This window comes from Gobius niger (genome assembly GCF_951799975.1).
Source record: "Gobius niger genome assembly, chromosome: 18".
NCBI classification, from domain to species: domain Eukaryota; kingdom Metazoa; phylum Chordata; class Actinopteri; order Gobiiformes; family Gobiidae; genus Gobius; species Gobius niger.
In genome coordinates this window covers 26496760-26516927 of record NC_136869.1, presented here as the reverse complement: position 1 = coordinate 26516927, position 20168 = coordinate 26496760, and the positions used below count along the sequence as shown (strand labels likewise).

The following is a 20168-nucleotide window of genomic DNA, read 5'->3' as shown; positions in this document are numbered from 1 at the left end:
GCGAATGGCGCATATAGCTCCGCCACGAGCCTGCGCCCCTCTGTGGGCCACCACAAGATCTGGCCCTTTGTCTCTTAGCTGACCTGGTGTTGCTTCGGGATCCCCTCAGAACAGCTGGAGGATGTGTGTGTGGAGAGGGAACTCTGGACATCTCTGCTCAGACTGCTGCCTTTGCAGCCCACCCCGGATAAAGCGGAAGAAAATGGATGGATGGATGGATGAACTCAAGGAGAGAGATTACTTTCTCATTCTCGCTCAGTATTGATCATCAGGGCATTGTGGATTGGAAGTAAAGGACTGATGGAGTGCTATTTGGAGATTGGTTGGCTTGTGGAACTCCTGATGCAGCTGAAAGGTCCTTGGCAGGCAAAGTAAGTTATGACCCAAAGGTTTTTTAGAGGCTCCTCTGTCCCATCTCTGAGCTGTTTCTGCGGATCATTGGATTTCCCCTCTGGCCACTTTTCTCCAACATAAAAAAGTGCTTCAAGTAAAGGAGTCTAGACAGAGTTTGGTGATTTAGTTTCCATTGCTCTCTCTACTCGTATTAAAAGCAAATACATGTAGCTTTAGCTGTTATTCAAATTCTTAGTTGTTGTGTGAGAACCGCTGTTGTACACTAGAGTACACACACAAAAACATACACACAAACTGCAACAATGAGATGTTTACATGCATATTTCTTATGTGTCACACAAAACTCCCACCTCTACTGTTCAGTCAGTCTCAGGATAAAATACAATAGTTATTCATTCCACTCTGTCGCCTCACCCACATCTTTTTACTTTCACATCATCCTTTCCAACGTCATTCATTCGTTTCTTAAAAATGTGTCTCTGACCTTGTTCTGCTCTCCTATTTATCCACTGCCAATCTGTTAAGTAACTGTCCTGGATGGCCAGCTTTTTCCTTCACGCCTACTAAAGAATGAATGAAGAATCATCTATCGAATCACACCTCTTCTCCAGCACAGATAGAGGTTCTCAGGTCTTTGAGGTCGAGTTAACCCAGTGCCTGTCTCATGTTTGTCCTGTAGGCTCCGACTCTGTCCCTCCTCTTTGTCACTTTCCAGTCCTGCGCCCCGGCCATGAACTAAACCATTTCTCTCCTGCCATTGAGACAGCCTTGCCTCCAAGTAAGCACCTGCCCCAGCCTGGAGCTTACTGCTTATTCCCTGCATGCCATTCTCATTCCGCCAATTATTTCTGAAAAATCATTTGACGTGCCTGAGGACGTGGTATACTTTTTTAAAAACTTGGCAGAGAGCACATTCAGTTGGTTTATTTTTGCAATTAGTTTCTGGAATTGCTCTTTAAGAATGAGCAACCCAGTGCACTGTTTCTGCTTTCCCCGATATCTTGCTCCTCGACTTTGCTGCCTCTTATGTAATCTTCAATAACAGTGCTGCTGTGTCTTTGTTTCGTGTCCTGAAACGCTGTGCCGCTGCAGACTGGGAGGCCCGTGTGGACAGCCATGGCAGAGTGTTCTACGTGGACCACGTGCACAGGACCACCACATGGCACCGGCCCAACCACTCAGACTGCAGCAACAAGTGCACCCACGGCCTGCCGCGCTCCGGGTCCACACAGCAGATGGAGCAGCTCAACCGCAGGTAAGGCCATAGGCGGCCAGGTATGTTTTTCCCAGTGGGTGCCCAGTCAGGAGAAAAAAAACAAAACAAAAGACAGGTCAGAATCAATCTCACAAACTCGTGATTATGAGCCGGGGGATCTACCTATAGAGCTAAATGAGCCAAGCATCCAGTAGCCGCACCTATGTTAATGTCATGAAGCATCCTGCGCTAGCATGCTAAGGTGAGACGCTGCAGGTGAATAGGGAAAATATAATAATTCAGTGATAACAATTAAAAACTTCTGCTGTAGATAACTGATACAACACATTTTATGCCTAAAAATTGTCAGGCTCATACCTTGGGAAGCTTTCAGGACACGTGGATATAAAATATGTCAATATTTGTGAATGAGTGGGAGGGAAAGCCAGCTTTGCGAAGCAATGTTGTAGCTACTTTCAGGATATCACCAACTCACGACAAAACGACATAAAATAAGCCTCATACAGGGTATGTTTTGTCTTTTTTAATATTTTGACATGAAATCTATGACGCTAAATCTAGATAAACATATACATATTGACCACTGTGTGAATAATCAATATTTTCCCCTGCCCTGTCTCGTCTTAAATGAAGAGAGAGTGACAGCTTTCATTTTTTACAGGTTCTATTTTTATCATTTTGTATCGTCAATAATTTTGTAATTAGGGAATATTGGCCTGGGTGACTAAAGATTTTGGTGGATGCTCGAGCCCCGGCGCCTATGTGTCAGGCTTAGTTCAAATGTCGGCTACAGAAAAGAAAGCAGTGAAGCATGAGACTCTGTCACCCAGATACGAGAGTATCCAGAGGACGATGGCCACAGAGGATGAAGGGGAGAGCTCGCGGCCTGAGCGCACAGCAGGGTCGGACTCACAGGCAGAGTGGACTCCTACTGGTACTGTTACATATACTGTTACATATACTGCTTATACTGTAAATGTACTACATCCATGTGAAATGTGTGCAGGCCCTGGCTCTCACTCCAGTAACCCCAAACTGAGTCATCTGCTTCAGTCGCCTGCGGTCAAGTTTGTCACACACCCGGAGTTCTTCACCGTGTTGCACAGTAACTATGTGAGTTCTAAGGTGATACTTGCTGTTAGCTGCAAAAGACTTGCAGCTTTAGGTTTTATACAGTTGTAGTGTATCAGTAAAGAGCGTTGATTCGGCTGTGCTTTGCTGTGTGACAGGCAGCCTATCGGATGTTCACCAGCAGCAGCTGTGTCAAACATATGATCTTAAAAGTCCGTCGAGATGCAAGAAACTTTGAGCGCTATCAACATAACAGAGACTTGGTGATCTTCCTTAATAAGTTTGCAGACACCCAGGTGGAGCTGCCGCGGGGCTGGGAGCTCAAGACCGATCCTCAGGGCAAGGTAGGAGGACAGTTCTGACTCCTCATCATCTCAACACAGAGACTATGACCTAAACAAGAACTGCACAAGTGTCTGTAGATCTATGAACCCAGATGACAAGCAGAGGATGTGGCTGAAGGCACTGAATGTTCCCACATTCCTATATTTCTGTGGCACTGAATCTTCATAGAATCCTCCCGTGGGACTGTGAAGATTCTCTGGCGGACTTGTCTTGTATGACCTATACAGTTTGTTAACTATGGAAAGAAACACTTGGAATAGATGAGCATGCCTTTTTGTCCCTGTGTTTTACTCTTTTATATTTCATTGAAGCAACTGAACTATTATCTTTAAGGATCAATACACTATGCTGATTCTGATTAAAATTACTCAGACATTTAACTCCTCAGATCCAAATGAAGTTCTTCCTCTGCACTGCAAACCAAAGGAAACGAAAAGCCCCAAAGAAGTGTTTGGTTCTCACATGTGGCTCAGTAACTGAATAAATATTCCATGTGGGGAGTATCCCGAGGGTCATGGATGACTCCACTGCTGTAATGGCTCTTGCTGCGCGTGTGCAAAGGGAACATTCAGTGCTCTCAGCAGCAGCATTTCTCTGTGAATTCATGTGTGGATGGAAAGAAACTCTACATTACATAACTGTGTTACTTTTCCATTAGTCCTTCTTTGTAGACCATAACAGTCGAGCTACAACGTTTATCGACCCTCGAATCCCTCTGCAAAATGGCCGCCTGCCTGGATACCTGGCTCACAAACAGCATCTGCAGAGGCTGCGCAGCTACAGCGCTGGAGAGGTACGCACACACTCCCTGCACACAAGGATTTACATGTCTACATTCTATTTGACACATCATTCTATTTGTACAATTCGTTTGCAAACCGGACAGACACTAGTACAGACGAAGCAATGTCCTGCTTAAATGATGCTGTGAGATCAACTTTAAACTCAATGTAACGATGTTTGCTCGCAGGCGTCCGAAGTGTCCAGAAACCGTGGAAGTTCTCTGATGGCTCGGCCGGCAAACATGCTGATCGCTGCAATCCGAAACCAGCACTTCGACCAGCAAATGTCTCCTCCTTGTGAGCATTTATTCATCTCCATTAAGACTGGACTAGCCATGTTTTGCTTTGGTTTCTCTAATGGGGTTTTTCCCTTTCTCCAGCCTACAATGACAAGATAGTGGCCTTCCTCCGACAACCCAATATCTTCGACATGCTGCAGGATCGTCAGCCCAGCCTCAGCACTAACCACGCTCTCAGGTACCACTCTCAGATAGGGCTGGAGGATTTTTGTACAGCAGAAGATAAAAAGACTGATCTGATAGTTGAGCCAAGCGATGCTGGTAGTGCTGTAAACCTGGGACCCTTGATACAGTTTGTTAAGCCCACTGTTTCAAACACTTTCAATTTGACAAACACATTAGTGCTAGTTTTTTTTTAACATTTGAGGCAACTAGCAAAGATAAAGTTCTCACTTTCGAGCCCTCTTTTAGAACGTTGCATTTGTCTTGACACGGATGTGGCTGGACTATTGTAACGCTGCGCCCGTACACACCGGCTTCTGCCAGTCCTCGCTCACACGCCTGCAGCTCGTTCAGAACGCTGCTTTTTGTTACTTTTTTATTGCATTGTTATTGTATTCATGTTGCTTTTCCTGCACATTTTTTTTTTCTCTGTTCAAATTTTTTTTTTGTACAGCACTTTTTAAATCAAGATTCAGGCAATTTAAACCAGTACTATGTAACTCTTGCCCCTAGAGGCCATAAGCGCAACTGCAAGTTGCGATTTTTTAACTTATTAATTGTCTTGGAGAGTAAATACTACGCTGACATAAAAGGCGAAGGGACAGAGGGATATTGTGCATCCAATTATACAATGGAAATATTTTTTTTCACTTAAACTTGGCTGTTAATATTGTTTAAAGTGATGCTAGCCTGCAGTTAGCTTCGCCCGTTAGCATGTTAGCTTCTTCTTCATGATTCCATTAGTGTGTATTGGTGGCTCCGGTCCGGTGGCAGTCAAGTTGCAGACATGGTTTTCTGGCCAGAGACACCAGGGGGAGATGAACCCATAAACACTTGTATTACCCCCACAGGGACTAGGAAAAGGATTTTTAAGGTAAACACGTTGCTTAGTACTGCTTTAAACATGTCCTGGTGCATAAATGTTGGAGAGAAACTAATACAAGAACCAATTGAATGTTTTAACATGTTTGGAGAGGTCGAAATGACAGGGTTAACGGTTTGGAGTCATAATAAACCCATGAGGATATGAAGCATATTTTGGTGTTTGCCAAAGATACTAAATAATTCTGCAATGCAGAATCTGAAAATGGCATCCGTTTTCTGTATCAGGTCAGGTTTTTGTGCTGTATCGATTTTCCACTAAATCGGATTCACCTTTTATATTGGGAGTGACTATATTTTGTGTACCAAAATGCACAAATGTAAATGTCGTTCCAACCAGCCCCCCCACACTGGACAGACCGGCCCCAGGACAAAGACATTATGAAGACAATACCCCCACCTGATTGAGCAAAACCAATGTGATTTTTGGATCAACACTGGCCCAAATCAGCTCACAAAACTTAGACAGAAACTTTGTTGTTGTAAACTAGGAAGTAGAATTCTTGCAAGTGGTTTTAGAAAATTTTCATAAATACACAAAAAAATTTCATAAATACACAAAGCGTTTTACTTATCACTGGTCAAATGATTTACATAATGAATCAAAGTCACTGCGTATGCTTGAGAGTGTTATTATTAGGGAGGCAGTGGGTGATCCTAGGGGATTTCCACATCGACTCCAGACTAAAGGCTTGTCAAATAACTTTACAACTGTCACCACAGAGTATTTGACAATGACCATTTAAGATTGGCTCATCTAGGAGATCAGTGTTTCTCCCTTGGTGGGGTCGCTGTACCCTTGTCAGTGGGTTGTGAGCCTCTCCCAGAAAACATTTCCTCCAAAAATATAGCTACTGCAAGAGTTATTTGATTATTTTTTTTATCATGGCTCCAGCTTTTAAGCTTATTAAACCATAATTTTAAGCACTATTTTACATTATGTATAACAAATGGCTTGTGATTTTATGGTTATGGTGGCCCGGACACCATTCCAGCTGAGTAATGTAATGTACAGTATATACCGATAATCTCATATGCTCTAAAACATTCTTCTTTCCACTCTGGGTTGAGAGGATAGGGGCGAACAGGGGGCACTCATGAATAATCTATGGACTAAAAAGCTCTTCTGTTTCCTTGACAGAGAGAAGATCCAGTACATCCGCACAGAGGGCACTGCGGCGGTAGAGAAACTGTCATGTGACGCAGACCTGGTCATTCTGCTCAGGTAAGAACACCCATTGATCATTCATAGCCCATATCAAACGTATCCTCAGTGTCTTCATGACCCTGGTTGTGTTGCAGCTTGTTCGAGGACGAGGTGATGTCGTACGTGTCCCCTCACCCCGTCCACGCCGGCTTCAGCTTCTCTCCGCGCTGTTCCCCCGGCTCGTCGCCACAGAACTCGCCAGGTCTGGGTTTTTTACCACAACTTAACGAGAAAGTGGGAAAATGATCTGCAGTGTTGGTAAATCTGACCATTCTTGATCTAGAACTTCTGTGAAAACAGGAATGACTGATATATTTATTATTGGGTGGGTTTCCACGGGGCGTTAACAAGCATTATAAGTCATTAAATTAATTATGCCAGAATTAAGGCCTCAAAGGGGCTAGATGCAAGTTGGCCATTTTATACTCACTACTGCCACCTCAGGTCTTATGTGTAACTGCACCTTCTATATTAAGCTTGTGCATGACGGCAATTCAAACCCGAATTAACACCTTTTTAGTGACAATGCAGGATTTTAGAGGCAGTTGTGGTGAACAGGTCTGAGCTCATTCTACACATTAGGACAATGCTGGAACATGTACAATTTTAAACTCCGTATAGTCTCTTTAAAAGTAAAAAAAACCAAAACATTAAATTAGATTCAAATTGGCATTAAATCAACGTTTTATTGGAAAATTAAATATTAATGAAATATGATATATATAAAATAGGAGGAAAAGCGTTTTAGTTTAGTTTTTCTTGTCTTGTTTTAAGAGGATATAAATGGCCTTAAAGGGATATTTCAGGATTTTTGACACAGGCCCTCATGTCCTAGTTATCCAGAGTGTTGTTGATTTTTGGAGATATATATATTTTTTCATTCATGCATATTATATTATAAGAGTTTAGAGGTTCTAGGCTAGTGCTAGGCTAGCGCATGTCTATGGTAAATAGTAGCCTGCATTTAAAAGAGTCTGACCCAAGCACAGTGCACCTGAGGCAAATCACTTATAACACCAGACTACCCATGTAAATGTCTGTGTTGACTGAATATTTATAGAACTTGAGCAGCATCAGCTTCCTCGGTGTAAGCTACGCAGCGGCGGACTGATCTGCTAGGTCACCGAATCTACAGTAGAATAGTAGAGGAGCTTTCTACAAATCAGAAATGGCAATGTTTGGAGGACGACCCCATGATTTTGAAGAGGTTTTTAATGGAGGCTGTTAGTTACCATGACATGCGCTAGCCTAGCACTAGCCTAGCAACACTAAACTCTTCAAATATAAGGACTGCATGAATTGAAATATATATATATCTCCAGAAATCAACAACACGCTGGGTAACTAGGAAATGAGATCCTATGTCAAAAATCCTGGAATATCCCTTTAACGTCAATAACAACAATCAGTGCTGATTTTGCAGTTTTGTTTATTTGGTTGGGACAGGAAGCGCTCGCCAATGAACACATTTGGGACCCATGCTCTACAATCTTTACTCCGATTTTTTATCGGTGTTTGTGGCATTAAAATATAGTAATTAGGCGTTAAAAACAGCATTTCATTTGACTTGCTTCCGCCTGTATAAACCCTGATCTAACTTTCTTTTAGAAAATCTGTTTTTCCTTTGAGAAAGAACCCACTCAGTGACATTGCTCAACCATTTTGACTGCGTACATTTGTCAAAAAAACAAAAATTATGGGAACACAAAGTCAGCAAGAGTTTTGATTGAATTCTTAAAGGCGCATAACGCAACTTTTCTTGAAAAAAAAAAAGAGTTGATATTTGTGTGTATTTGACCTTGTGGTGACCCAACAGCTGTATGAGTGGTCAGCATGAAAGAGACCATCTTATTCCAGTCTATCACTTATCCCCAAGCATAAAACAGCAGTAGTGAAGAATACATTTGTTTGTAGAGGACCTAAACAGTGACCATTTGGATAATATTGTGCACTTTTGTCCGTGTGGAGCAGGCCCTCAGAGAGCCAGGGCGCCCGCTCCGTACCGCCGAGACTTCGAGGCCAAACTCCGAAACTTCTACAGGAAGCTCGAGGCCAAAGGTTACGGCCAAGGACCAGGCAAGATCAAGTAAGCTCCGCAACAGCTCACTTTGACTCAACAACAAAGCAGACAAAAGAACTACCTTCCGATGTTCCTCCTTAGGTTACTCGTCAGGAGGGAGCACCTGCTGGAAGGAACGTTTAATCAGATCATGGCCTACTCTCGCAAAGAATTACAGCGGAGCAAGCTCTACGTCACTTTTCATGGAGAAGAAGGGTGTGTGTGAATGATTTTCTGACTTTCTTTCAAAGGCTGAGGCTCTCTTCTCACCCCGCTGCGTGTTCTCCTCAGGTTGGACTACAGCGGCCCCTCCCGAGAGTTCTTCTTCCTGCTGTCCCAGGAGCTGTTCAACCCCTACTACGGCCTGTTCGAGTACTCGGCCAACGACACGTACACCGTCCAGATCAGCCCCATGTCGGCCTTTGTAGAGAACCACTTGGAATGGTAGGAGGGTTCATGCCTTCTCTGTCAGGGAATGTCACTAATGGTAAGACTGGTGGTCCTCATTGACGGCGTGTTGTTGACTGTGCGCAGGTTCCGTTTCTGCGGCCGTATCCTGGGCCTAGCGTTGATCCATCAGTACTTGCTGGATGCTTTCTTCACCAGGCCGTTCTACAAAGCTCTTCTGAGACTGTGAGTGGTGTTTTATGACATTTTTGCTTTTTAAAATGTGCGTATTCTTGTCTTTGGATTCTCAATTGGCCCAAATTATGCTAAACTTACTTTTTTGAGCTTTTAACAATGTTGTTCTCTGATCGAAAAACAACTGGGATTGCATTTTGTTTCAATTATGCGTCCATGTTCAGCCAATCTCTTTCTAAAGAGCTCAGAACACTCTTTCAACTCTTTCGTATGGTGCACTCATCGAAACAGGCCCTTCAGTGCGGTTCGTTTGTGTAGTGTGAGTGCAGTCAACGCGTGCCCCGGTCCAGCTCGGTGTCAGACTTTGGCCTGCTTGGAGTACCCTATTCCCAGCGTGTGTCAGTGCCACTGTGCTGCGTTTACCTCCTGATGAACGAAGAGAGCAGCAGCTGTGGTCGTCTCCTTTGCCACCGCTGCTCCTCATGTAGTTTGCTCCTCGCGGCAAACTTGAATTCAGTCTTTTAAGTCCCGCAACTATTCCAACAAGCTGCAATTTCCTTGCAACTATTTCTTATTTCTGCAACTTCCCCGCATCTAAAGTTCATTAGTCAAATTGGTGTGGTGTCCATGGCCTGACTTTACGGGGAGCCGCCTGGGCTCCTTCCGCCCTGTGTCCGAGTCTCATTTCTCTGCTGCTGTACCCTGATTTAGCGATAGGCTTTTACCTGACAGATTAATGCTGCAGGTACATTAGATCACTTGTAATTTGGTGCATTCATGTTAAAGGTATATTTCAGGATGTTTGACATAGGGCCTCATTTCCTAGTTATCCAGAGTGTTGTTATTTTTATTTTATTTATTTATTTTTTTTTTTTTTTTGTAATTCACGCAGTTCTTATATTTCAAGAGTTTTGTGGCGCTAGGCTAGTGCAAAGCTAGCACATTTCTACGGTATCAGCTAGCCTGCATTAAAAACAGTGTGACCCGCTCCACAGAGCACCTGAGGCAAATCACTTATAACACCAGACTAACCATATAAATGTCTGTGTCATTAGAATAATTTTTGGATATAACCTTGCATCACATGAATGATCGCATTTTGAGGGACTATTTTCTAGCAGATCACTCCGCCGCCGCGTAGCTTATACAGCCACGAAGCTGATGCTGCCCAAATATAAGGTATTTTAAATGCAAAATGGTAAAAATTACTCTATGGACACAGACATTTATATGGTTAGTCTGGTGTTATAAGGGATTTGCCTCAGGTGCTCTGTGGAGCGGGTCACACTGTTTTTAATGCAGGCTAGCTGATATCGTAGAAATGTGCTAGCTTTGCACTAGCCTAGCGCCACGTAACTCTTCAACTATAAGAACTGCATGAATTATAAAAAAAATATCTCCAGAAATCAGCAACACTCTGGATAACTAGGAAATGAGGCCCTATGTCAAAAATCCTGAAATATCCCTGCAAGTGTTTATTTGCAACGTAAAGTTTTAGGAGTTATAAGTAAGGATTAAACAACTCGGAGCCGTGCATTAGACGGTTATAACGCACGACGCGAAGTGCATTATAACCGTCTAATGCACGGCTCCGAGTTGTTTAATCCGCTTATACCAGGGTCCCACAAACGTAACATTTACTAAACTCACTAAATATGCCAGACTACGGGACTATTTTGTGTGGGTTATTAGCCGATCACTGAAGGCTGGTCTCAGAGCGAGTCATTCTCCGCAGCTATTACGAGGATCTCAGTCAGGCTCAACGACACAACATCAGCACAGAATCACAACACAACAGGACTAACCCGGAAACACTTTTCCCTGGAAGTAAACACCGATATGCGGCACTCGTGGGCAGGAGTTATTTCACTTTTACACTGTTTAACCTGAAGCTAGCTAGCTAGCTCAACCAGCTCAACTGTTTATGGAAACAGCTGCGGTGGAGTCGCTCACACCTGGGCCCCCCCAACTGAAACTTTTATGTTTGACTTTACTAATCCAGACACATAGGCTTAAATGCAGGATCATTTTATGTACGCCTGAAAATGATGAATAGCCTTAACCGTTTTCAATAGAAATGTAAAGCTCATATGTTATTAACAGTAGCTAACCTAGCTGCTCACTCTCCTCTACAAACATTTATCAAACGTTTTGTTTTGGCCAAAAACGTTGAAATTAAACAAAATCCATCTCATACGTTCCTGTCAGTCACTAATTACGCCTTTATCTGATCCAGCTGTGTCATGCGTTGCTATGGCGATGCCCACAGCGGAGTGATATCCCAGTGATTTAACTACCGGACTACGTGTGCAGTTATACCAAAATAATGCACGCTTGTTAGCACCCACCAGCCAATCAGAATCCATAGAGGAAAGGCTCAGAGTGACAGGTGCCATGTCTGCTCTGCCCACTGCCTCAGCTGAGCGGAGGACAGGGGGACGCCACAGCTTTATTAAAAACACCTATTTTAGTTTTATTCACTTATTTCTCATTACCCCTTTTCTTTAAACTGCAGCAAAATACAAAGAAAAGTGGAGTAAACTGATGTGAGAAAGGGGCTGGCAATCCTGCATTGTTTCATGCTGCTTTCATATTTTCTTCTTCCCGCGGCTCGGTTCGTTTGTGTAAGTGTGAGCACGGGCCGACGAAAGGCATCCAGACCTTTCCTCAAACGAGCTATAGCAAGGCACGGTTCAGATGTCAAGTGTGAGTCTGACCTTATTTAGTTGTTTGCACATCTACACTACCAAGGCGTAAGATCTGGAGATGAGTCCCCAGACGCCGCTCTCTAGCCTCTGCTCCTGACTCCAGCTCATGTGTTGCTGATGTGTTGCTGATGTGTTGCTCATGTGTTGCTCATGTGTTGCTCATGTGTTGCTCATGTGTTGCTCATGTGTTGCTCATGTGTTGCTGATGCGGTGCCGCTTTGTGCGTCGTAGAGCCACAGACTTGTCGGACCTGGAGTACCTGGATGAGGAGTTCCACCAGTCTCTGCAGTGGGTGAAGGACAACGACATCACCAACATCCTGGAGCTCACCTTCACCGTCAACGAGGAGGTCTTCGGACAGGTCTGACAGGCGGATCGGTCCGTAGAATAAAGAACTGCAGTGAGCTAACTTGCTCCATGTCCCGGCAGGTCACGGAGCGAGAGCTGAAATCCGGAGGGGCAAACGTCCAGGTGACGGAGAAGAATAAGAAGGACTACATCGAGAGGATGACCAAGTGGAGAGTAGAGCGAGGGGTGGTGCAGCAGACGGAGGCGCTCATCAGAGGCTTCTATGAGGTCAGCTCATTTCAAAGACTACTTAGTCAACAGCGACGTGCACTGAGGTTTGCAGCTGGTGAAGCACATGTTATATAGACTCCGATAATAAAGTCAACAAAACTGTAGGAAGATCCAACTTGCAGTCTCTGTGTGAATGTTCTTTACATTGAAATAACAACAGCGTTTTCCAATAAAAAGTGGATATTCAACTGCAACACGACAGGAAAAACATTCTTCCTCATTGTGAATCCCATGGCATTTGACAGTGCACCTTCACAGCGCCTCCTACTGTTCACAGAGCCAGCATTATTAGGCTTTATAAATGAACAAAACACATATTGACTTTTTACTTGGAGCCTTTATAGAAAAGTAGTGGAGTCGACAGTGATGTTGTGGAGTAAAAGTAAGAATTAAAGTGCAGATCCTCAAAACCTCGACCCAAGTGCAGCACTTAAGTAAATGTTGTTACTCCGGGTAAAGGGAATATAAATATCTACGTATTTTCCGGGATATCATTAACGATAAGCCGGAGTGAATGTGTTGTGTGGTGTCAGGTGGTGGATTCCCGGCTGGTGTCGGTGTTTGACGCCCGTGAGCTGGAGCTGGTTATTGCTGGGAGAGTGGAGATCGACCTCAACGACTGGAGGAATAACACGGAGTACAGAGGAGGTATGCCACAGGTCACTTTGGAACATAGTCAAAGCACAGAATAAAACCTGCTCCTGCTGTATATGTATTTCTCTTTCTTTCTTCTTTCCCCCCAGGCTATCACGACGGGCACATCGTCATGCGCTGGTTCTGGGCGGCCGTGGAGAGGTTCAACAACGAGCAGCGTCTGCGCCTGCTGCAGTTCGTGACCGGGACGTCCAGCGTGCCGTACGAAGGCTTCGCCGCGCTGCGAGGATCCAACGGTCTGCGGCGCTTCTGCATCGAGAAGTGGGGAAAGGTCACGTCTCTGCCCAGGTCTGACAGACTCAAGTTACCAGTTAGTCACATTTGCACACACAGTCAAGACAGACTATAACAAAAGCAACAAAAGACAGAAGTTTAAAGACATTTTATTTTTCCCCCTAATAATAATAATTTTTCTTTTCTTTTTCGTCCTCTCGATCGGCTAAGGTGCATTAAAAACAGTGCTAATTTCATTGACTAAAATGTTTTGTCACAGTTTTAGTCAAAGTAATATTTTTGCTGACTAAAATGAGACTAATACTAAATGAAAATGTGTTGTTTATGAGACTAAAACCATGATTAAAATCCTCACATATTTTTGTCAACTAAAAAATGACTAAATAAAAATGAAAAGAAGAGACTACTATCATCCAGACGTCCAGTGACAGTTTGAAAAAGCCTCCTGTCATAATCACACACAAAAAAATGATTCAAATAATCAACAGTTGTAAACAAAAACCTATGGGAAAGATAAAAAATTGGCATTCAAAATTCACAGAAAAGATCAATTGATGGAGCAATCAACGAAAAAACACTGAATAAAAATGATGAAATATAATAATAACAATAGTTATATAATAAAGGAAAAAGAAAACCGATACACAAAAAATAATAGAATAAAGAATCTCTACATGTAGGAGTTCACACGTTTGTAATGTTGGAGAAATTAAAAAAGTCTATTTTGAAAAGTTTAAACATAAATGGTTAAAGCCACACTGCGTAACGTATTAGATATTTTCATAATTGAAAAACACCTCATAAATATACACACAAACAAGTGCCTTTGCTGTGAGCGGCTCATCTCTCCTAAGACTGGCTGTAACTTTACTGGGAGTGGGTACGTCTCCAGCTCGTTTCCATGGAGATGTGACTAAAGTCAGCAGAATTTTTAGATTTAAACAGGGTTGGTTCTCATGCTAATCAGTTTTTTGATTATCCACTGCATTTTCTGTGTGGAGCTGGTCATTAGGAGCATATTTTGTACTGATGGCAACAGTATAGTCCAAAAAGTTACGCAGTGTACCTTTAAATGATGTCTTGTGTAAGCCAAAGCTGAGAACCTATATTTTGATATAAGATCATTTTGGTGAGCCTGAACCATAGACTGTGAAAATAATGGACGTCTTATGCTCACTCCTCCCCGTTTACCAGAACGACCACGGTCGTGGGGGAAATCATGGTGGATTTACAGACTCCGCCTCCCCAGCTCTGACGAAGCATGTTCCTAAAAAGGGCATAAGGGCGGGATCTTCACCGTAGACTCGGCCCTTGCGTGACGTGTAGCTCGCGCTGCTCCAATGCTAACAGTCTGAGCCTCATTAAGTACCAGATTTCAGAAATTCTTTTTACGAAAACCAGCCTGGTTTCTTATATTGTGATTAACCCAGCGTTATCACAGGAGGAATATCTAGCCTAGTCTAGTGTTGAAAAAATTGAAACCAGGCGTTAAAGTTGTGTCTAAACTCCAATGCTTTTCAATGGGGGCCTAGTGGCGATGTGGAGGTACTACAGCAATGGTGGCCCCCAGTGTCGTGGTCATGAAGCAGAGCAGCCAGCGCCCATTGGCCTGAACCTGCAGAGGTCAGAGGTCCGTCTGTGCTCAGCTGAGGTCTGGGACTCTGGAGATGGGTCGATTCCACTCGGTCCCAGAGGAGGAGCGGACATGTTGTTTGTGTCAGTTACATGATGTTGAAAATGAATTACATTTTGTGTTTCATTGTCCTCTACCATGACCTGAACAGGTAATTATTCTGTAAACTGTCTGATGTAGCTGTATTTGTTTGAACTGTCAGATGAGGAAAGGTAATTTGTTCAAGTAAGCCATTTTATAAGTTAAGTTTTTGTTAAAGAGGGGGTATTCTGCTTGTTTCAGTCACATAGCACCAGTCTATAACACACTACAATGAAGACCAAACCTTCTGTTGGTCTGTAAATGCAGTCAATTAGAATAACTGCCTTGTATAAAATGTCTCTCTCAAAATGAAATAGGCCTCTGTCTCTTTAAGAACCTCAGACACGCCCCCTCCACACGCTGTCTGTGGCATCAGTGGGGAGGGGGTTCTGCTGAGGAGCAGTGGTTGGTTACTCGGCTGGTGACGAAAGCTCGGAGGCGTCTCCAGGAGGTGGGGGCGTTCCTAGGAGGACTCAGGCAAACCTATCCCTAAAATGGCCGCCATCAGAGTTTTTACAGATGACTCAAAAATAAGTGAATGTGCCAAGGCAACACTTCAGGCATGTTTTTAATGAGGGAATGACATAATAACATGATGTAAAGCTTGAACAAGTCCATTTTGCATAATACCCCCCCTTTAAGCACTTGGCTTCATCATGAGAGGACGTCTTTTGTTCAATGTTTTTCTCTAATGTCTTATCAGCCCATGCAGGCTGGGCATCTTTGAGGTGCAAGACACCAAATAAGAAATAAACTAAGCTGTAAAACATGACTTGTCTTGTCTCCCAGGGCTCACACGTGTTTCAACCGGCTGGACCTGCCCCCGTACCCCTCCTACTCCATGCTGTATGAGAAGCTGCTGACCGCTGTGGAGGAGACCAGCACCTTCGGCCTGGAGTGACCCTCCTCTCCGGCTCCTCCAGAGCTCCACTGGGGGGGCAGCGTCTGCACAGGCACTGCTCCACTTGGAAAGATCGAAATCAATCAACGCTGAAAGAGCAATTCACCTTTTTCTAGCCGTCAGAATATATACAATATACATGTAAATATAAATACAAATAACGCACTCTTGACAATACACGTAAAAATACTTGGAGGTGACGTTCTCCTCCCGTCACTAAATCAATTGTAATTAAAGATAGTGTAATTAATTATTTTGATCCAATGATAATGCAGGATTTATGGAGATTTTGTGACTTTGAGCGAACACAACAGCGCCCCCTGATGTGGACTGTATGCAAGTGTTTTTTTAATCTACATTTTTTTAAACAGTTTTATTTCAAAGGTTATCGTGTGGGCAATATGTAAATGTAAATGCAGCCCTGTTTTTTTTTTTTTATGAACTCAATGCTATGGCTCAAGACGTGTTCATCTAAGTGTTCTATACATAGATATAAAATATTATTGTAACTCACATGTTGAACTATCTAAAAGGAAATCATTATGGCTTACAGTTAAACACAAGCGACATAACAAGTACGGGACTCGGACTTGTGACTCCAAGTTAGTTTAGGGCTGGAACAATGAGGGCTTTTGGTTGTTGGCTCAATCCTTCACATCACTAACCGGAAACATGGCTCTTCCTCCAGAACAAGCTCGTCAATGATCCACGTCATGAACTGAAGCATCTGAAAAGTCTGTAAGTGGTGACGGACATAATGTACATTCACCTGCAGGTACAAAAACACTCCTTTAACCTTTTAACCTCTTAACCCCCGCCTTAACCAAGCACATTTTCTCCAGTTCGGCTTTGCCCTAATCTTAAAGCTTCTCGGCTGGAGAGCAAGAGTGTAATGCCTCATTTGAAAGCAGTGTTAATTTCGTCGACAAAAATATTTAGTCTTAATTTTAGTCAATGTGATATTTTTGACGACTTAAATTGGACTAAAACTAAATTAAAAGTTTTTCATGAGACTAAAACTATGACTAAAATGTCCAGATATTTTAGTCGACTAAAATAAGACTAAATAAAAATGAAAAGGAGAGACTAAAATCATCCAAGCGTCTATTGAGCGTCTGAAAGAGCCTCATATCATGTAAATTCACTGTCAAATGATCAGCTCTGAGCTTTGTTCATGTGGAGCAGCTCCATGAAGTCAATGACCCTGATTTAATATGATTATAATGAATATCATAAATATAAGTCGACTAAATTAGTCTTCATTTTAGTCGACTAAATTGACATGCGATTTTAGTCGACTAAAACTAGACTTGAAACTTTTTTTTTAACTAAATCTTGACTAAAATTAAAGCAGTACTAAGTAACTCTTCCCCCTAGAGGCCATAAGCGCAACTGCAGGTGCCGTAGCAAGTTACGATTTTTTAACTTATTAATTGTCTTGGAGAGTAAATCCGACGCTGACAGGAAAGGCGAAGGGAGAGAGGGTTACTGTGCATCCAATTATACAATGGAAACATTTGTTTTCACTCAAACTTGGCTGTAAATACTGTTTAAAGTGACGTTAGCCCGCAGTTAGCTTTGCCCGTTAGCCCGTTAGCTTCTTCTTCGTGATTCCATTAGTGTGTATTGCTTTCTCCGCACCGGTGGCAGTCAAGTTGAAAACATGGTTTTCTGGTCAGAGACACCAGGGGGAGATGAAAGACCCCCCAATCATCCCATAAACACTTGTATTACCCCCACAGGGACTACGGAAAGGATTTATTAAGGTAAACACGTTACTTAGTACTGCTTTAAATTACATTTTAGTCAAAAGACTAAGACTAAAACTAAAATAAAATAAAATATGTTGTCAAAATTAACACTGTTTGAAAGCTAAGACCTACAAAAGTGAGCATAACTTTTTTCACCTCGTCGTCACCGCGTTTTTGTCACTTTTTTTTCCGCTTTTTTTGTCACATTTGTCACTTTTTTGACGCTTTTCCAGCTCGTTTTTGTCGCCTTTTTATGTCACATTTTTTGTTGCGTTTTCATCCTCTTTCCCGTCTCTATTTTGACACATTTTTCAAGAGGCTTTTAGGTTTGGGTGAAGCCGTACTGATGGAAATGTGCCCGGTTGAGGCGGGGGGTCAGAGGTTAAGACGGTTTCATGTTGTACAACAGCAGAATCAGTCAAAAATGGGTTCTTGCACTAGGCGGGACTTGGTGTTGTTTAAGTGTAGGTATGTTGATATGTTCATGTATAAAGGGGTTACAATGGTGTAAACAAAGTGCAATACTACAGTACACTTTTTCACTTTACCACTGTGTTTGTATGCGACTATAGTACAATCCTTACTGCCTGGTGTCAGCAGTAACACATGCTCCAATAAGACGGAACACAAAAAGGACTGGTACACACTTTTCAAACACGAAGCTGTGAGATTTTTTCATTTTATTGTTTACTTGTTGATTTCCTTTGTTAAGTTATTTATTTATTGATGGTATTTATTACTCGGCTTAGTGTTGGGGGACGTCTCTTGTACTGGAACTGTTAACAAACGTCTTCCACTTGCTGTTTTTTTCTAAAATGCCTTCTGTTTGATTCTGGTACACAATATTACATGGTGTAATATGCAAAACTGGACTTTCTTCTGAATCCTGCTACACAACAAATCCTTTAAAAATCCATTTCAAATGAGCGATATGATTGGCACGGCACTCGAGGAAACTGAAGTGTCTTCTTTTCATTTTCTCCTCTCTCGACTTTGATGAAATGTTTTCAGCATATGCTTTTTTAACATCACTGACATTATCTGTCGTGCAAAATGGGATTTGAGTTGATCATTTTTTTCAACTAAGTATGAAAATGAGATCAAGACAAAGGTATCAAGACAGTTTTGACCCTGTTCGTGGGGATCATTCCTGCCTGGCCTTTCAAAAGATTATTTGGTTTTGATTTGTCGTAATGAGACCCATGAATAGACCTTCCTCACGTACATCACCCGACATACAGGGGCCTTACAGGTACCACCAGGCTGTGCATCTTTTCTACTCTTTTCTAGTTCTTTCTACTCTGTGGTACATTTGTTGCCTTCACTGCTAGCCTTGTTCATTTGTCTCATCTGTCTTTGCTGTTTAAGGTTTGTTCGCAGTTTCTTCATTCAACATGACATTTTATAGAGCTGCATGACTTTGGGAATGTCAAGTGGAGATGGCATCGATGGTTATTATTTACTGTCACTCAGAAGCTGTCAATAAAGAAAACTGCAAATAAACGTGTTCACATTGTTTTCTCTTTATCAGAGGTGGTTCACTGCTCCTCGATCAGTCCCCCTGGGTCAACAGGTATGGAGTGTATCCACTAGACTAGTGCAGTTGATGTTCATAAGGGGCCCCATGAGAGTTAATGTTCATAAGGGGCCCCATGAGAGTTAATGTTCATAAGGGGCCCCATGAGAAGCTTGAATTGAGTCGGAGCCGCACCAACAATAACTCAAACTTATTCTGCCACTTTATCCTATTGTGCATTACACTAAATTATGTATTTTGAATATCTGATGCTGGTATTTAGTGGGAGTATTATTTTCTGAAAATATTGAGCTAATCTATTCTTATACTCGTTCACTTCTACCATCGCACTGAAAGCACCTCTGTGCTTCCTTCAAACGGAGTTTCTGGGAAGTGAAGCGATAGAAGGGGTCTCCGTGGGGGCCAAAACGTACATGGGGGGTGTATCGCCGGGGTCCATAAACAAAAGCTCCTAAATAATGTGTTTTGATTGGGAAAATACTATTGAGGAAACTTTTTTTCAATAATAAATAGTATATTGTTTATAGTTTGTTTATATCCTGATCTCTCATTTATGTCAGTGCCCTCTGCTGGACACATGTGAATTCTTTCCTTTTATTTTTATTTAAGCGGCCCCCTAGTGGCTGGAGAGAGCATTCTGGTCATTTCTTTCAAAAATCATAACATTGCAAAGGAATGGGCTAGGGAGGAGCCTGAGACCATCATATATCACTGCTGTATGGATCGATCAGTTCCAACTGTCTTTTAATATTGTCTTTTCCTCAACCATTGTTGTTGAATACGTATTAAACAAGCCAAAAAAACGATGACATTATGATCAAGTCAGTCATTTTAACAGACTAAAGTTGTGATTCTATACTTTTTCTGTACATAAAAATTAAATAAATGTTTTCAGGGAAAGGCTTGCAACCCACTGAAAACAACTAGAACTATAAAACAGAACAATAATGTGTTAAATGTGCATCTTTATTTGAGCTGAAACGACCAGGTCATGTCCTTGAATGCTGTCCCTGGACCAACAACATTAAAATTTGGTCTGTAGTATAATTTTTCCTGCTTTTGACACTGTTGCTTTTTCCCCAATACAAGTGGGAGTGACAGTTGCTCCAATAACAGAGGGGTTTGGCGATT

At 42.4% G+C, this 20168-nt stretch overlaps 1 protein-coding gene across 2 annotated transcripts in view; it reads left to right on the top strand.

Moving 5' to 3' along the window:
• The window catches only part of LOC306977535 (E3 ubiquitin-protein ligase HECW1-like), a 28796-nt gene extending 12242 nt beyond the window's left edge, over positions 1-16554 (top strand). The window contains exons 11-28 of one of the 2 annotated variants that reach the window (XM_079575899.1): positions 1447-1609; positions 2401-2504; positions 2577-2683; positions 2800-2985; positions 3645-3779; positions 3957-4065; positions 4149-4245; positions 6253-6336; positions 6414-6520; positions 8290-8404; positions 8480-8593; positions 8669-8821; positions 8912-9010; positions 11899-12028; positions 12097-12243; positions 12780-12894; positions 12990-13188; positions 15638-16553. In XM_079575899.1, coding sequence (XP_079432025.1) covers positions 1447-1609; positions 2401-2504; positions 2577-2683; positions 2800-2985; positions 3645-3779; positions 3957-4065; positions 4149-4245; positions 6253-6336; positions 6414-6520; positions 8290-8404; positions 8480-8593; positions 8669-8821; positions 8912-9010; positions 11899-12028; positions 12097-12243; positions 12780-12894; positions 12990-13188; positions 15638-15749 — 2276 coding nt within the window. In that variant the 3' untranslated portion in view covers positions 15750-16553. Of the gene's footprint in view, positions 1-1446; positions 1610-2400; positions 2684-2799; positions 2986-3644; positions 3780-3956; positions 4066-4148; positions 4246-6252; positions 6337-6413; positions 6521-8289; positions 8405-8479; positions 8594-8668; positions 8822-8911; positions 9011-11898; positions 12029-12096; positions 12244-12779; positions 12895-12989; positions 13189-15637 lie in introns of both variants that reach the window. The other variant, XM_079575898.1, reaches the window with a different exon arrangement.
• Positions 16555-20168: the final 3614 nt, after the last annotated feature.